Source organism: Eublepharis macularius, chromosome 11 (genome assembly GCF_028583425.1).
Source record: "Eublepharis macularius isolate TG4126 chromosome 11, MPM_Emac_v1.0, whole genome shotgun sequence".
Classification (NCBI taxonomy): Eukaryota; Metazoa; Chordata; class Lepidosauria; order Squamata; family Eublepharidae; genus Eublepharis; species Eublepharis macularius.
In genome coordinates this window covers 51,582,432-51,600,614 of record NC_072800.1, presented here as the reverse complement: position 1 = coordinate 51,600,614, position 18,183 = coordinate 51,582,432, and the positions used below count along the sequence as shown (strand labels likewise).

The following is an 18,183-nucleotide window of genomic DNA, read 5'->3' as shown; positions in this document are numbered from 1 at the left end:
GGCTTCCATTCACTGTTAATTTTATAAATCCTAAAAAATGGAAAAGTTAAGCACTAGAAAAATTTCTGTTCTGCATTTCTGATTTAAATCCCCCTCCGACCTGTTGGTTCTGTTGCAGAGAAGATACTAATACCTATATAGTGGCTAGAACTTTGAAAGCAGGGACAATTTAGATTGGGAGAAACAACCCAGCACCCTTCTTCTTAAATTCAGAGCCACTCTTTTTCTTTCCTTCCACTTCTGTGATACTTCTGTAAAACCTCTTTGGCTTTAGGTAAAATTACAGAAGATGAACGAGTAGAATTGTAGCCTTAATTTACACAGAAAGTATTTTTGCGTGTGAAAATGGTGGGTGGGAAGGAGAAAAGGAAGTAGGAAAAGGTGAGAATATGGGGGCTGCCAGGAGGAGGGAAAGAAGAAGGGAAAGCAGGGGTAGGTGAAGTACTGCCTTACAAGTCCTTGCAGATTCCCCACCACACAACTAGCCTGGCACAGCTGGCAGCTGGGCACCATGCAGCTTGGCCATACAGGAGAGGCTGCTGGAGGGACGGAAAGATGAAGACGGGGCAGACAAAGGTGGCTGGGAAGGAGAGAAGATACGAGGAAAAGCTACGAGGATAACCAGGGAAGAAAAGAGGACATGGTGGGGGAAGGGAAAATGCGATGCCCCCTGCAATTCCTTGTGGGTCCTCCACTTGTATATTCTAATGGTTAAGTGTGGTCCCATCTATAGATACTTATATCTGCAAATTGGGGTCACTCTGACACAAACCAGGGCCGTCGTCACACGGGCGTTTATTCCGTCAAATTTCCATTATGTGGCGCTATTGTTCCTATCGGCGCCATGACGCAATCTTTTGTCAAATACCGTCTCCTCCCGCTTCGAGTTGTTCACACTGTAGCGCTCTGTGCCGTCATTTTGAACGGGCACAGAAAAAACTCCTCCCCCCTTTTTAAAATTTTTTTTTTCCGCTTTATTGCGTTATAACGACATTACATCGTTATAACCAAACGTTAGCCCAACCCCAAAAGAGCAGGATAGGTTGGCCAAGTTTTCCCGCCCTGGAAGCAGCTTGAACATTGGCTAAGATTGTTTTTCTTCCTAATTTGAACATCCATAAATATACTCTTGTTCTGAGAAAAACCCCTGTCTGACGTGATCCCCATCGCCGAAGACTCAACCATGGCTCCACCGAGTGAACTTGTAGTTCTGGTGGCCCAACTGGTTGTTTTGATGGTTCAGAGCACGTTCACTCTGTGCCATGCACACCTGCGATCCCTCCGTCGGAGGCAAAGGGCAGCGGAAAGACTTTTTCGGTCTATGCTGCTCGAGCAGCATAGAAAGAACACTCTTTCATTGCTTTGTATTTTTATAATATTATGACGTTATAGCGATATAAGGACGTTTTTTTTTTAAAAAAAAAGGAGCTCGCTGCAGGAGAGCGCGAAAGGGCGTCTGGGATAACGGGTCAAGATAAGAAAGGGAAAATTCCGTCATTATGGGATAGAAATCGATGCCGGATGGTCACACGGAAGCAGATTATAGCGCGAAAATTGAGACCAGAGGAGAAATCTCAGACTCGCAACAGTGCCAGAATAAGGTGGGAATTTTGCGGTAGATTGTGCAATTTTCGCGCTAATTTTAAGCCCGTGTGACGACGGCCCAGATTGTTCTGCAAACTTGGGGAATCCTCTGTTGGCAGGCCCAACAGCAGTGAGTCAGGGAGCCATGAGAGTGATCACCCACACTGGGTGGGCTGGGGGAGGAGCCACTTTTTTGTGGTGGTGGCTGTGAAGCTGAAGTCAGGCAGGTGGCAGCTATGATGCTGGGGTTGGGCAGGCTGGAAGGAGCAGCAATTGCAGTAGTGGCAGTGGAGTTGGAGGTGGCAGGAGTTTGGTTGCAAAATTTTATTTTTTTATTTACTTTATATTTTTATTCCACCCTCCCTGCGAGGTACGCCCAAGGAAGATTGCATTAAGAAAAAAAATCCATATAATTTACATCAAAAACCATTTAAAACAACAGTAGCAAAAACAGTGCAGTATAAAATATAAATCTAAAACAGTTGGCACCCAAAATAGCAGCAGACAAATTCACTCGTCAAATTTGCTAATTTGAGGTAGTCAGTTTGCAAATCGGGAAGAACTAGATTGTGGACGATTCTAAAAGGGAGGGCTCATATCTTCACTTGTCTTCTACCAGGCTGGCAGCAACCCAGCCTAACCTCAGCCATATACCTGGTGGAATATCTCTGTCTTATAGGCCCGGTGAAATGACGGTAAATTCTGCCGGGCCCTGGTCTCACTAAACACCAGGTCAAAGTCAGGACCGAAAAGGCCCTGGCCCTGGTCGAGGTCAGGCGGGCCTCCCTGGTCGGGCAGGCTGAGGGGAGTTGCTGTTGTAGTAGAGGCTGCAAAACTGGGGATGGCCAGGATGGAGGAATGCAATCCCCCTCTCTTGCAATTCTTGTGAGTCCCTGCACTATACTATACTATTAGTATAGTATACATGAGCTGTAGTTGAGCATATATTTTGTACGATGTCTGTATTGATGAGACAGTAAATATGTGAGGGTGGTGCAGGGACAGCAAGTATTTCTTGCCTCTGCTTTCCATTTGTTAAGCTATATACAAAATGAGTTAATCCAAGGAAATATTTCTAAAAGGCCATTACATCTGCAGAAATAGAAGATTTCAATGGAATGCTATGTAAAGAAACACTTGTAACTACCCTTTTGCACTTCTAATCAAGGCTGGAAAATGCTACCTTGGAGCCAGCCCTTGGGAACATCATCTGCTTTTAGAGGTTGATTCCTGCCCCTCCTCCATGCACACACACCCATTGTGCCTGATTTTTTTTTAGAGGATGATGGACACTTATCCAGTACTTTTGGGGTTTTTAAAAAAATAAGGTACCAGTACTCATATATAAGGTGGTGCCAATGTCCACCCATTGCCCCCTTAGAACTTGGGAGAGCCCCGAAAAAGGTTCTAGTAGTACTGGTACTACCACAAAAAAAGCCCTGCTATTATGTTACTTTTGAAGATGAGGGGACTAGAACCATAGATGAGCAGTGTAACCCATAGTGTGCACTGTCCAACAGAGTATATGCCAGGTCTACTATATTTCTGAAAAAAGAAGCAGTAAAGGAGAATGAAGAATTTGTTTCTTTTAAGCAAGATGGGCTGAGGAGGTGGCAGAGTGGAGTTTAGGCACTTTGTGGCTGTTTACAGGTAGGCTTTGAGAGTACATGTGCAATAGTCACCACCACCACAGTGATCATGCCAGAGTGGTAGAATACAGTGTTGATAATCATTAACGAGAATGTTGAGCTTTGTCTGTGATGATGCCTCAAAGGAAGAAGATGTAATTGTGTTTCAGTGTACGTGGGTTCCCACATTATCCTGCCTACAAATTCTTGTTATCTTCTAGGAGATTCATTAGCAAAGCTATAGATTAAATTAAGAGATGCAGAAGGTTTTAAGTAGTGCCTTAAGTTAGTCTCCAGTTTTGTACATACAAGAAGTACTGCTTAAAAAAAAATCTGTTCACTTTCTGACAAAGTACTTATGTTTTGGCTGTTATATATTTGCCCTAGCATTTGGTGTAACCTAAGGTTTTTAAAAATATTTATTTTGCATACAACCTCGTCTGTATAATACCTTCTTTCCCTTTTGAGACTTGCAGTCTGCTGATACCATGTCCAACACTATTTTTTCTTCTGTGTGTGTCTTTCTCTTGGTTTTTATTTGTTCGTTTTTGCTAAATCTCCAACTTGAAGAAGAGTGGGAGAACTCATAAACTCTATTTTGTAATGTTTCAGTTGGCACTAATAAAGATCTGAAAATGTGATGAATGTCATGCAGCTCTTAGGGATGTGTTTATTTCATTCCAGATATTATATTTCCTGCAAATGGTACAGAACATACGCAGTTAAGTTACAATGAAATGTAGAGACCCATCTTTGCTGTTACATATGAAGCAGTACTTAGAATTAAGCTTTACCTAAGCTTCTTTAATATCTAGTATGTAGCCCAAACTAAACTGTTTAACAAACTTTCATCACTATACCTATTTAAAATTTTATGATTCAAGATTATTCCACCTAATGCAACATTCTCCAGGCCTAAGACCTGAAGATTTACTTTTTCAGTTTGCTGGTCATCACTTTAAACAATGCTCAAGGAATCTCCAAGCCTCAACTCATTTCAAATTTGCTAGTGCTATATGCTTCTTTTTACTAATATATACTTCAGTAACCAGTACATTTTAAAAAAGAGTGTATGTATGTGTGTTTGTATATATATGTGTATACACACACACACCTTGTACATTTTGTATGTGTGTAGTTTTGTACCAACAAATAACTTGTGCTTTGGTTGCTAATTGTGAAAATCATATAGCCTTCAGTTGCAAAGGAAGTTCCATCTACATTTGTAATGTTGCCAACATTCTAGCTTGGATCCTATGATAAGAATAGATTTCCTTTTGTCTTCCTCACCCTCTTCCCCACTTAGTCCAAAATTACCTCTGAAATGCAACTCCGGGGACGGGTGACTTCCCAGCAAAAGCATGAGGTGAGAATTAGAGGTCTGCAACGGGAGCAGGAAATTGGTCATCTTTCTTCTGTTAGTGAATAGTTTCTGTGGGATCCACCCCCATAATTTTGAGCAACCCCTTTACAACAGCAAAAGAAAATTGCTGTTGGCTACAAGTTCCAGCAGTTGGTGTGGTTAAAAAAAATTCCAAGCAACAGTTTAGCTGTAAGTGAGCATAAATGGCATGTGAAAAGGAAATCAAATGTTTGAAAATGTAAATTGTGAATTTGAAGATGGAATCTTAGAAAATAAATGAAGTAAATGATTTAATATTTAATGATATTTAAATTTCTGCCTTGTTCTTATGGGAATTTAGTACTTGTAATAACAATCAGTCATTAAATCAAGCTAAAACATGATGTTACCATGACTGTCTAAACTAAGGGTCCCCAGTGGGGTTCTGTGGGCACAATTGTGCCTGCCAACACCTTTCCTTGTGCCTGCCAAGTTTTTTTAGAAAGTGGGTGGGGCCAGGTAGAGATTTTGCAAAGCGTAGCTTCTGATTGGCCATTGGAGTATTTATTGACTCTGCAAATTTTTAAAAACATTGTTTTGGCAGAAACTGCTTCCATTGCACAAGGATCTTCACTGTGTGATTGAAAGTAAGCTGTAGCAGCCATTTTGTGTCTGACTTCATCTCCTGCAGCAGCTGTTTTGGGGCAGCCCTTTTGTTGCTGCACCCACCGTACTGTGTCAAAATTCCAGATGTGTCCACAGACTCAAAAAGGTTGGAAACCCCCTGGTCTAAAGGTGGCACAGTGAGGGACACTTTCAATATTTAGTTGGCTATTAATTTTAAGTACAGTATTACAGAAATTCATCATTCTGCATCTTCCAGCTGCCTTTCATCCTGATTCTGGGTGCTTGCTTTCAAAGTTTTCTGTGTATGATGCATTTTCTTTAGAAATTAGCATCCAAACATGGCTTGCTTGAAGTACAGGACTGACCCATAGCTACACTTATCTGGAATTTAGATTCTTTGAAATAGAAATTACTTCCAAGTAAATGTAATAGACGGCATGGTTTCCACAGTTTTGTGTGATATATTGCAAGGTTTTTGTTGTATTGTCTTCCAATATTATAGTTGGTAGTTCTGTACAGAGCAAATTGAGGCCTTTATCTGATTCTAACCCAGCTTGCAGTTGTAAATTTGCTCCTACTTCCTAAATTGATCTTCACCAACAACCCATATATCTTTCCTTTATCCCCCCAGTAAGCTTTGCACTCAGGACATATTTCTTTGAACATGCCAGTCTCTTAAAGGATCATAAATATTCACCTGAGAGTAAAGTAATCTTTAGATGATCCATTTTAAACCAAGGACTATTTCATAAATTATTTAAGACCTTAACCCATCCCACTTTTCTTAAAGGAAAAATGTTCCTCATTCAGACGTCCTAACTACATAGGTATGTTCCATTAAGTCACAGCCAGCTTATGGCAACCCCAGCAAGGTGTCTTCAGGACAAGTGAGAAGCAGAGGCGGCTTGCTATTGCCTTTTTCTACAGTGTCTTCTTTGGTGGTTGCCCGTCTGAGTACCAAACTTGCTTAATTTCCAAGAACTGAAAAGATCAGGCTATACCATGCTGCCTTCCCTCTGACTCACTAGAAATGTAAAAACAAAAAACCCACCCAGAATGATGAGTCATCTCTTCTCTAAATATCAGTACACATTTGAAATGGGGCTTTCTGTCTTTTGCAACCTTTGGATATCGTTATCTATTTCTGTGGAACGTGGTTAACCAACCTCAGCTATCCCAAGAGTTCTGTATGGCAGCATAGTGGGACTATTAATTAACCTTCTGTTCTTGCTGTTTACAAAAACAGAGCTGTTGTGTGTGTATCACGGTCACAGTGTATTGATGGTGAGCTACATTTGATATAGTGGGACTTAAGTTGTACTACTGCAAATCCTGTACTTAGTATAGGCAACTTTAGGGGACGTATTTTTTCAAAGCATTAAGGTTGATTTTCAGTTGCCATGCTGATGCCTACTCAAACAGGTATAGAAGGGTCCTTCCAGAGCTTTGCGGTAGTCTGCTCTACTTTTTTTTTGTTGTTTTGGATAGTTTGATGTCATTTGTATATTAGGCCACATTTCTGTCCTGGACTCATAACCGTCAGTGATGGATGCTAGAGGATGGCTTAGAAGGAAACATGAACTGTTCAATCTTAAGGCCCCCAGACTTGTTCCTATGAATAAAGTAAAAGTTGAAAAGCATATCTAAACACAGCAACTATGATGAACAGATTTGAATCCGAGAACTAATATGCACTGATGAAACTCTTCTTCCTTCATATCCTACTTCATCTTCCTTATTATTCTATATCAAGTCTTGACAATTTTTCTTTGACTTTCGGACCCCCCCCCCCATGTCAAAGTCAGACATTTTTCAGCCTTTATTCTTTTATATTTTAATGACTGCACTTCCTCATGATAGCTACCACAAAACCTAATCCTAAACTCGTCACAGTTTCTTTTCATTTTTTTAAAGCTATAACGAAAGCATTGTATTTATTTATATTATTTATAGTCCGCCTTTCTCGCTGAGACACAAGGCAGATTATACAGTGTAAGTTAGTACAGTCAGTTTCAAGGACATTTCAATAGACAATGCAATAGAGTATATAAATGCAATTTGTAAAGATTTAAAACCAGCAGAAATCAGATACACCAAGTTGATGAAATGCTGAAACAGAGCATGAACAGTTCTGACATATTCGACAACACAGAACTACCCAGTAGGATCATACTCAAAGGGACCATTACAGTAGTAAAGTCTGTGGTCCCTGTCTCTTTACTGATGCATCTCTTTGAGATCACTTCCTTACATTACAGCCCTCCTATCTATGTATAAAACCCTCTTGAATAATTAAGTTTTGCATCATTTGCGGAAAGCCAGGAGCGTGAGCGCTTTCCTGATCTCTTTAGGTAGGCCATTCCATAAGGTGGGTCCCACCACAGAAAATGTATGTGTACAAGCAGCTGTTGATTTTGCCCATGTGCAAGGTGGCACCTGAAGAAGGCCCAGTTCAGATGAGCAAAGCTGTTGTGGTGGAACGTAGGGAGAGAAGTGGTTCTGTAAATATGCCAGACCAAAGCCATCAGGAGGTTTATATGTGATAACCAATACCTTGGATTGAGCCCAGTAACTGATAGGTAGCTAGTGGAGTGACTGCAGAACAAGAGTAATAATCATGCTCCTACTAGCTCCCTGTAATAATTGAGCTGTAGCAATCTACACCAACTGGAGTTTGAGAGCCAAACTACAAGTGACGCCTGACACTAGTTGGACACTTGTCAGCTTCCCTCAAGTTTTGATGGGAAATGTAGGCAGCTTGGCAGAATGTTGGGCAAGTGACAGTTGAAAAGTCCATTGGACAGCAGTCAGAGAGCCAAACTGCAAGACCAGGACTCCTATATTTCCCATCAAAACTTGAGGGAAGCTGACAAGTGTCAAACTAGTGTCAGGTGTCACTTGTAGTTTGGCTCTCAGAGTTAACTTAGAGTAAAGACCTATGTAAAGTGCATGACAGTAGTCAGATTGGCCAGGTCATGATAGGGGGCCATCTTCCAGGCTAGACTGAAGTTGTAGAAGGCATTTTTTTGCTGCTGCCTTAACTTGCTTTTCTAGCAGTAATGCTGGATAAGTAAAATGTAACCCTAGTTGTCATCTCACCTCCATTCCTTGCCTAAGTAAGCTTTGTGTTTCTACTTAGACTCACCAAGAAGCACATATAATAAATGATTAATGAAAATACTGGGAGCCACAATGAAATTTCTAGGTGCCATGGCATCCGGGTGCTGGAATTTGTCAAGCCCTGTTCTGCTTCTTACCAAAATCCATGTGGGGTGCTAAACAAAAGAGCCCTCACACTAGTACCCCGTTCTAATCAAAATAATTAGTTCAGAAGAAAGATGGGGGTGTTGCAGTATCATAAATATCAGGAACCTAAGCAAATATATAGTGAGGGGGAACCTTCAGAGTAGGATGGATGACAAGTAGTTTGCATCATCACATTATAGGGATGCATTTTTAAAAATGATAGTTGAACTTTGTCATAGAAGACATAACCTGTTGAAGAACAGAGCTCTGACACTTGAAAGCTTACACTTTGAAAATCTTACTAGTCTCTAAGATGCCACTGGACTCAAATTCTGCTGTTCTACTGCACAGCACACCAACATGGCTACCCACCTAAAACCCCCTTGGGATACATCTAGTACTACAGAATTTCTCAAAGTACAGTGGCAGCACGCATAAGATGGTATAATTCCATTTCTTAATTAATAGAGGTTCACAAGTGGGCCAAAAGATTTCATGTGCCAAAGTTTTCACTACAGTCGAGTGCAGGGCTTCGTGGTCAATATGTTAAAACCAATGCTGATTCCACCCACTTTTGTACTATTCATAGGAACAATCCAGGGCTTTATTACAGTTAAAGCCATACGTATTAAGCCAAGGAAGAGGTTAGATATGCTAAGCAGGATCTAGCATTTCTTCTTTTAGTAACATGCCCAAGGATCAGGCTTTTCATGGTACTATATGGCCCTGAGGAAAGGAATAGGATATAGGAATGACAGATACTCTGGGATATTAAAAAACCCCAAAGTAAACTTTTTATTTTTATGAGAAGTGTATCGGTTTCATATTATTTCTAAAACTCAATGGTCTCAAAAGAGTAGTTTTCAAAGTTACTTTACTTAAACCCAGTCAGATCTTCTCTCAGGCTTTACACAATTTGCCTGCTTTTGATATTAATTTCTCTCTCAATTACAAGTAAAACCTTTTCTCAGGCACGCACACAGTTTGCCTGCTTTTCCCTGACTGAATGTTCTTTCACAAACACACAGTTCAGGCTCCCACTCGGGTTATATTTCTCTCAGACAACATAAACAACCTCAGGCTACACACAGCTTGCCTGCTAAAACCAGACTCAATATTTTTCTCAGAAATGCTTAAACATGCTAAGGCATCAGTGAAGAGAGCATCTCTTCGTAGAGAGCTGTGGTTCTCAAAAACTTATGCTACAATAAAGTTGGTTAGTCTTAAACAACAACAACATTAGATTTATATACCGCCTTTCAGGACAACTTAATGCCCACTCAGAGCGGTATACAACGTATGTTATTATTATCCCCACAACAAAACACCCTGTGAGGTGGGTGGGGCTGAGAGAGCTCCAGAGAACTGTGACTAGCCCAAGGTCACCCAGCTGGCTTCAAGTGGAGGGGTGGGGAATCAAACCCGGCTCTCCAGATTAGAGTCCCGCACTCTTATCCACTACACCAAACTGGCTTTCTACACCAAAGGTGCTACTGGACTCTTTACTATTTCATTACTTGTATGACACTGTTTACTTGTTTACAAATTTAAACCTTTCTAAACCAGCTTGTCTGAATAGTAATACAACCTGTCCTACTTAACCTGTCCCTGCTGTGGGCTGGTCAGACGGTTCTAATGGCTCACCTTGCAAATGTATAATCTCGTTATTAAAATTATATTATCAGTAATGTATATCTTACCTTATCTAAGTATTCAAGGTAACTTAGACCATCATTACAGAAGCCCCAACTGCAGGACAGTTATGGGCAAGTACACTGTCAATTGTGTTTTTTAATACATCCAAATTCACTTTTGGCAGCAATGTCTTTCCACAATGGCTTTACTGCACAATGTAGGCACAGCTGTCGCAAGCTAGCAAAGTGCCACCTCAGATAAAGAATGCAGAGATTTTATTAACAGATCATTTCCCTTTCATTATTTGCAAGTAGCACAGTGTAGTTGGGGAGAAGCACTGGTTTCCTGTTTAATGTAAAGGATTCTGGAATGAATAAGCTGGTGTGGGGTTGGGCTCCAGTATTGTGTATGAGAAGGAAATTGCTAGTTTTGATGTGGGTTTTCTCCATTTTATAATGCAGTAAATTGGATTCTACAAATTATTTTGTAATCTTATTGTGATAAGCTGTAGAAGTTAAGATTGTTCTTATTTTACAGGTCAACAACAAGGACAGGATGGAGGAGTGAAAGTACAGCAAGCCACAATAGCTCCTGTAACTGTAGCAGTAGGAGGCATTGCTAATGCAGCAATTGGTGCTGTTAGTCCTGATCAGATAACTCAGGTGCAGTTGCAACAAGCCCAGCAAGCTTCTGATCAAGAAGTGCAGCCTGGCAAAAGGTTAAGAAGAGTTGCTTGCTCCTGCCCTAATTGCAGAGAAGGAGAAGGAAGGTAATTGCTATGACAGCCATAAAGCATGAGACGTCTTAAGGCTACCAATGAGCCTTTTGCTCTTGCATGTTACTGTTACTTCTTTTAGTGAAGCAATTATTTTTCTTAATACTGAGTACTTGAATTAAGTTGTATTTAACTGTTAGTATTTTGTTCTTGACAGAGGCAGTAATGAGCCAGGAAAAAAGAAACAACATATCTGCCACATTGAAGGTTGTGGAAAAGTATATGGGAAAACATCTCATCTCCGGGCACACCTTCGCTGGCACACTGGAGAAAGGCCATTTGTTTGCAACTGGATCTTCTGTGGAAAAAGATTTACAAGAAGTGATGAGCTACAAAGACATAGACGAACCCACACAGGTCAGTGAGTAGTCTGTACTAGGGTTTAAAGTCAGTGGGCTTAGAAGGGTGTAACTGCTTAGGATGCTAAGCATATTTTGTCAGTTAGACCATATTTAATGTGCTTCAAATAACTATTTGATTTTAAAAATAAATATTAGAACTTAGAAATTTGTCCTGAACCTGGTTTGGTGCATAAAAATGAGAAGGTTTCTGATAAAATCGACTGTTTATATGACCACACATGTGTATCTGAAGTAAAGAAAAATATACTAACAGTGAAATCCTAAGCAGAGTTACTCCAGTCTAAGCCCATTGAAATCAAAATGGGATTAGACTGGAGTAACTCTGCTTAGGATTTCACTGTAAGAGAATTCTAATAACTATGGAAAACTATATCTGGTCTTGCAAAAATACAGTCATTCTTTCCATATTGTGCAAAGTCTTTTGGATGGTTGGCAAATCAAACTTCTGTCATTATCAGCAAAGGACTGTGGGAGTAAATGTTTTCCCAGAATTATAAAATGTGTTCATTTGGTTTTTGCATTTGTCTAAGTGATTGTGCAAGTTTGGTTCTAGCTTGTATGCATAGCCGGCACAATAGAGTCACTAGGTGGCAAAAAACAGCAGATGCATGAGAATTCATGTTAGTAAAAACAATACATTAATATAGTTTCAGGTGGGTAGCTGTGTTGGTCTGCAGTAGAACAGCAGCATTTGAGTCCAGTAGCACATTAAATACCCATAAGAGTTCCAGAGTATAAGCTTTCAAGAATCAGGCTCCCTTCAGTATCTAGTAGGCAAGAGTATCACGAGCAAAGTCAATAACCAAAGAACCTCGTGAAAACTAACTAGAACCAAGAGTTAACACAATGATATACTACAATTAAACAGTAATAATAAAGTGCAATTTATAAGAATATTCACTATGTAATTTACTGTATTAACAAGCACGCACGAAAGGAGACTCCGGCAATGTCACAATTCATTAACATGGACTGTGAAAACTCATATAAAGTGCTAAGTGCTTAAGCCTATGACCATACAATTCAAAAATCATTGATAGCTGGTACAACATGTACAACAAACATACACTGAAAGTGCTAGGTGCTTAAGCAAGAAAACTGTTCATAACGTCGTGGAGCTCTTACACAAGAGCGTGCAAGTCCATGGGTAATCCGTTGGCAGGTCTACGTGGTGTAGCAGCGAGGAGGAGGGGTCCAGTCAACAAAAAGCCATCTGACGGATGGACCGGTTCCTATGCAAGAAGCCATTTCGATTCTTTCTCAAAGATGGCAAAAGCAGGTACTGATGCTGGTCATTTCAATTCCACAGTTTAACAAGCACATCAAATGCAGTGCGTCCCTTCAGTATCTGACAAAAGGAGCTTGACTTTCAGAGGCTTATACCCTGGAAATCTTGGGGGTCTTTTAAGGTGCTACTGGACTCAAATCTTGCAATACATTAATATAAATGTAGATTTTTTATCAACTTGTTCCATTAGGTAATGTCTTACAAAACCATTGGCAAAGATTCCCATATTTCAGTCTCTCTTTTTTAGGAGGATTGATAAGAATTCTTTTGAGATCCTATCAAGACATATAAAAATTGAAATCAAAACCCAGGCATTGTATCCATGTATGAGCTCCATGGATTAGGATATATAGAAGCCAAAAGTACACCAGTTTATAGCTCGATAAATCGTCATCTGGCTAATAATTGTACAACATAACTAACTTAGATGGATACTCTAGTAGTCATTTCAGTAACTGTTACAGGCAATGTAGAGACAACTTGCAAACAAGTTAGTTTTCCAAACATACTCATCTTTTAAGACACATGAGTTTTTCATATCTATCCATTCACCAGTAATTTGGGAAATTAGATGAAGCTAGATACACATGCTCAGAAAGCTAGGTACACATACCATGGAAAAGCCATATATAAGCTTACTAGCATGATGTGTGAATGGAGGAAGTTGAACACACACCCAAAATAAAAAAATAAATACCATATTACTGAATAGTTACAGAAATACATGCCACATAAGTATCTCCAAAACAATAAACATATTTTCAAAATGATTGTATTTTAGCAAGACAAAACAAAAATACAAAATTGTCAGTTAAAATGCCTGTGACCCTCCCCTCTTGCAACCAGAGAATTGCCACATAGCATTTGTAGGAAATAGTAATATTGAATAATTCAATAGCATACTCTTATCCTTTTTTTAATAGGTGAGAAAAGATTCGAATGTCCAGAGTGTTCTAAAAGATTCATGCGAAGTGACCATCTCTCTAAGCATGTCAAAACTCATCAAAATAAGAAGGGTGGAGGAACAGCCCTTGCTATTGTTACCTCAGGTGAACTGGACTCTTCAGTTACTGAGGTTCTTGGATCTCCAAGGATTGTCACAGTTGCAGCAATTTCTCAAGATTCAAACCCAGCAACCCCTAATGTTTCTACAAACATGGAGGAATTCTGAAAGAACGTTGTACAAATGCCTAGAGCTGCACTTAAGTTTACAACCTTTCAAGATATGGAAGTGGGCTTGTAAATGTATTACAGAGCAGGAAATCATGCAGTCAGTCTTGATTTCTGTAAGTATTCCAAGTTGGAGGATTAGCACAGAATGCATACATTGTACAAAACAAAAATTTAAAAAAATTAAAACAGGGCCAACTGACATGAATAAATTATGGATAAAATAGATGAGGAAAATATTGCTTCCACACACTGTACTTATTTATGTAGCTCTATATCATGGAAAATATTTTAATTGGATTTTTCTTCTCTTTAATATTATATGTTAATGTTTGTTGTAGCAACAAACTGAATATGCCACAGCATAGCTGTTAGCTGGCGTGGTTTTCACAGGAAGGTCTCTAGTGTTTTTCATGGGAACTTTCACTTTCTAAAAGGCACAACAAAATACATAACAACTTAATGAATATGAATACCTTATTTTTGGTTTGTGAAATGTATATTAAATTTGGCCGTCTTTATTCAGTTTTTTAAATTATTCAAATGGCAGCATGTGCAATACAGCTGCTGAGTCTGAGATGCATCTCAGATAATTTTTAACCACTACATTATAGTAGTGTGTATAATGACAATCAGTAAACACAGATTACTCTCATGGAGAGGTAAGAGATCTATAGAGCCAGTGTATACAGTAGCAAATATTAAATCTTAGAAATATATTGACATAAGATTTTAACTAATTTCTGTGTAAAAGTGAAACATGGGAACCTATGTGACAAGTCTTATACCTTAATACATCCCATTTCAAAACATAGATGATAAATTACTCAGCTTTGGTTAACTTCAGTTTTTAAAATATCTGTAATTTTAAATATTTAAATTTTATTAGACTCGGTGGGAAAGAGAGTGTTATAGAGCTAATGCACCACTATCAACTTTTTGGCAGTTTCAAATATTAATATCCTGAAGTCTTTATACTGCGACATAACAGCCAAAGAAAAGGATGAAAAACTTTAACCAAATTTTTAAGAAATCTATTCTTTCTTTTATTAGGAACAATAGTGGTAGGGATCCAAACAGCTACTGTACTTTAGATGCACCCAATAGGGCTGGTATAGTCAGTAGTTTTTTGACCTTTTACTTTGAATAGCAGACTCTCAGGCATTATAGAAAACAACTTTTGAAAGTCCTCTCAAATTCAAAAGTAACTTACTGTGTGGCAAAGCAGACTGCTTTTTGTGAACCTCAAGATGAAAAGTCCCCTTGGGCACACAAACGTAGTGGCAAGATGTTTTGGATCCTAGACAAAATTTTACATTCCTCTTTTTGTATCTAAATAAGCCAGAAAAGAATAATTGTAAAGGAATTTCTTGTATCATCAATAATTTTGATTCTTCAGGCAAAGACATATTAGCAAAATATACTTGCTTTTCTGGACAATAAACTAAGCTATTATATTCTTAGTATGTATTAATGTGATGGAGCATAATTCAAAAATGGCCAAATATTAAAGATCTTTTTGCCATGTGTACTGACATGCATGAGAGAGGTAGTCACTCTGGATAGGTATGCCCATCTCCATCTCCATGAGAATGTGTATCCAGCTGGATAGTAGCACCTGGGTGAGCATCACAGTACAGATGGAGATGCATGCTGAATGAACATCTGTATTGGTTACACATGTGAAGATTGTTTCTGCTTGTAGATATCCCTGGCTGGATTGGCACATCTGTGTATGCATTGTTGTGCACAACATAAGTATGGCCAAACACACTTTAGATTTTTAAACATTTCCCATAGGTCTAAACATGACACTTTACAAATTTTCTTATTTGGAAAATATCTCATGATAGTCCAGTTTATATACTTTTACACCAAAATATGTGATTGAACTTAGAAGTACAGTGCAAGAAATTAACACTTTTCCTTTAAAAATTATCTTTTTGTTAGGAGCTGTTTCAAGAACCTAAACAAATACCTTTTATAATCTTATACAGGCATCAGGTTCGTGGCATTGCATGTATTTTTAACAACAAAGATTTATTGGTAATTTGTACCTCATACATTCTAGGAATGCCCTGGGTGGTGAAATGTGAGGCTGAAAGTCTTTTATACTTTCAGTTTACGTACATAGCAAACAAAACAATTTTACACTGTGGTTATAAATTTCAAGTTTCTTGAGCCTTTTATAGACATTTAATGACGTCTTTAAATTTGAGGTGAGTTTGTATATTATTTTGTATATTTTATTTAAAATGTTCTCAGCTGATGTATCTGGTTTTAAAACACCAGAATCAATTAGATGATACGTTTAATAAGGTGGCCATTAACTAATACTGATAAATTTTGTTGCATCAACTGAAGCAACAACTATATGCTTCCTATACGCTTATTATCATCTTTCACAATGAGTGCTATAAAAATTCAGTTAAAGTTTCCTTAAAGAATCATGTTTACTTAGAAGCAAAGGCTATTTGCAAACTGAAAGTATGAGTACTCTGCACAGCTGTTAGATATTATATGCATACTTATGTATGCAGATATGAAATGGAAATTATTTTTTAATCGGCAGCAAATCCCTATTACAAGTATATCGAAATCTTGTTGGCATCATAGAATCTAATGTAGTTTAATCTGTGTTAGCAGGTGCGCTCATTACCCCTGGAATTAGAAACATTTTGATAGTCTGTTCTGCATACCATTCAGAGTCCACTTTTCAGTCTTAGAAGGATCGTAAATTTCAGTGTCCTTTATTTGACTCAGTGGGATATAACTGTTGTATGTAATAGGGCACAGATGTGCAGTAGTAGCTTGTTTATAATGGCATTTCACTGTTCTTTTCCTTTGCCACCATTATAAAATTTTGCTTTATTGTAATTATCAGTGCAAAGTGTATTTATCATGGTAGATCTCAAGTGTTGGAATCATTTTTTTCCCATTACAATATTATTTTTTGGAATAGGGTTGTGTATGTGTTTTCTGATTACATTAGAAGTTGGTGTTAAGTCATTATTTATCTTATTGTTTCATGAGAGAAGTAATACAAGTGTGTAATCTAGGAGGAAAAGTTTATTTGTCAAACTTAGGTAAGCATGATGTTTGGGTCCTATTTTTCAATTTTATAACTGTTTTATTGCAACAATATTTGTATTTAAGTCTCCATTTCTAATGCCTTGTGATTTTTTATGCATGTCACTAAATTGTCATCCCACAAAAATAGATGTGCAGCATAGGGTGTTAAATCTACATAATGATTTTGAAACAGAAAAATAGTTGGTGGTAAAATTGTAAATGTTTTCCAGAAAATCCTTATAAAAAGTTTTGTAGTAATATTTCACTTGTAAATTTTTGTAAGAAAAAGGGAAAAAGAAAAAAAAAGCAAGGAACACCTATTCTAGAATCTACAAATAAATTCTGCCAGCAAAGCCTCTAAGGCATTAATTTTTACTATGCTAATTTGTATAAATTTTGTGTGTTTTTGTGGATTTGGAACTAAAACTGTGTAGACGTTGTTGCCTGCAATAACAGTTTGCAAGTAACCTATTAAAATTCTATTGAATTTAAATGTGTGCTTATTCTATACATTTGTTTGTTTTTAATGTTTGTAACACATATTTGAGTCATATTGCCAATCAAAAACTGATCACTCAAGGGCTGTAAAATAAAACAAAATTAAAAACCTTACATCTGTCATACCCTACAGTATCCCAGATAGGGGTGTGAAATGTGGGAGCCTGCACATAGTCCTTAGAGAAATGTCACCTTATACCAAATAGTGCCCATAACTATTTATCAATTTAGAAATAAAGGCTGCCTTAGGCTTAAAAGCCTACTCAAATATAGACCAAGAGAGCCAGGTATGGGCATGGCAGAAGGAAAGGAAATACAAGGATGGTAGGAAGGGAGGTAAAATAAACAGCTGAGTGACAAGGATGGGAAGGCAGAAGCTGGTGAGACCAGAAGAGAGTAGCGGGATGATCTACCTAGCCAGCAGAATAACATATTGCTGTTTGGGGCTTTACCTGCCTTAAAGCCTGACCCTGTGGAAAGAATGCCAAGGCTACAGCTAGCAATTGAGAAATTCTGGGCAGGAACCTAGATATGGGAAGACTTGATGGAGACTGTTGAGACAGGCAGAATCCTTGCTGTACTCTGGCATTGGAACCTGGGACTTATTGTGAGCTAACTGCAATAAACCACAACTGTAGCTGTCCCTTTGGTGTATACCTTTTATTAGAGAAGCTGGAGAATAATGGAATGCCTGGGTGGAGAAGTGGCCCCTTGCCCTAGGAGCTTGACATCATTTTATACAATTATACATTAAGACTACAGTTGAATGCCACAGGGAAAAAATGTTTGCCGCCAGTAATGAAAATGATAGAATGAAGCTACCAACTTTATCTTGCAGAGTACCGGTACTGGAGAGGGGGCAACTGAGAGATGATATGCTAGCCCTCTTCAAATATTTGAAGGGCTGTCAACATAGATGGAGTTGTTTTCTGTTGCCCCAGAGAGTTGGACCAGAA

The 18,183-nt window shown here is 38.5% G+C and overlaps 1 protein-coding gene across 1 annotated transcript in view; it reads left to right on the top strand.

Moving 5' to 3' along the window:
- Positions 1 to 17,166, top strand: part of SP4 (Sp4 transcription factor) — a 31,335-nt gene extending 14,169 nt beyond the window's left edge. The window contains exons 4-6 of the mRNA XM_054992151.1: positions 10,600 to 10,831; positions 10,995 to 11,194; positions 13,411 to 17,166. Of these exons, the coding sequence (XP_054848126.1) occupies positions 10,600 to 10,831; positions 10,995 to 11,194; positions 13,411 to 13,658 (680 nt within the window). The 3' untranslated portion in view covers positions 13,659 to 17,166. The remainder of the gene's footprint in view (positions 1 to 10,599; positions 10,832 to 10,994; positions 11,195 to 13,410) is intronic.
- Positions 17,167 to 18,183: the final 1,017 nt, after the last annotated feature.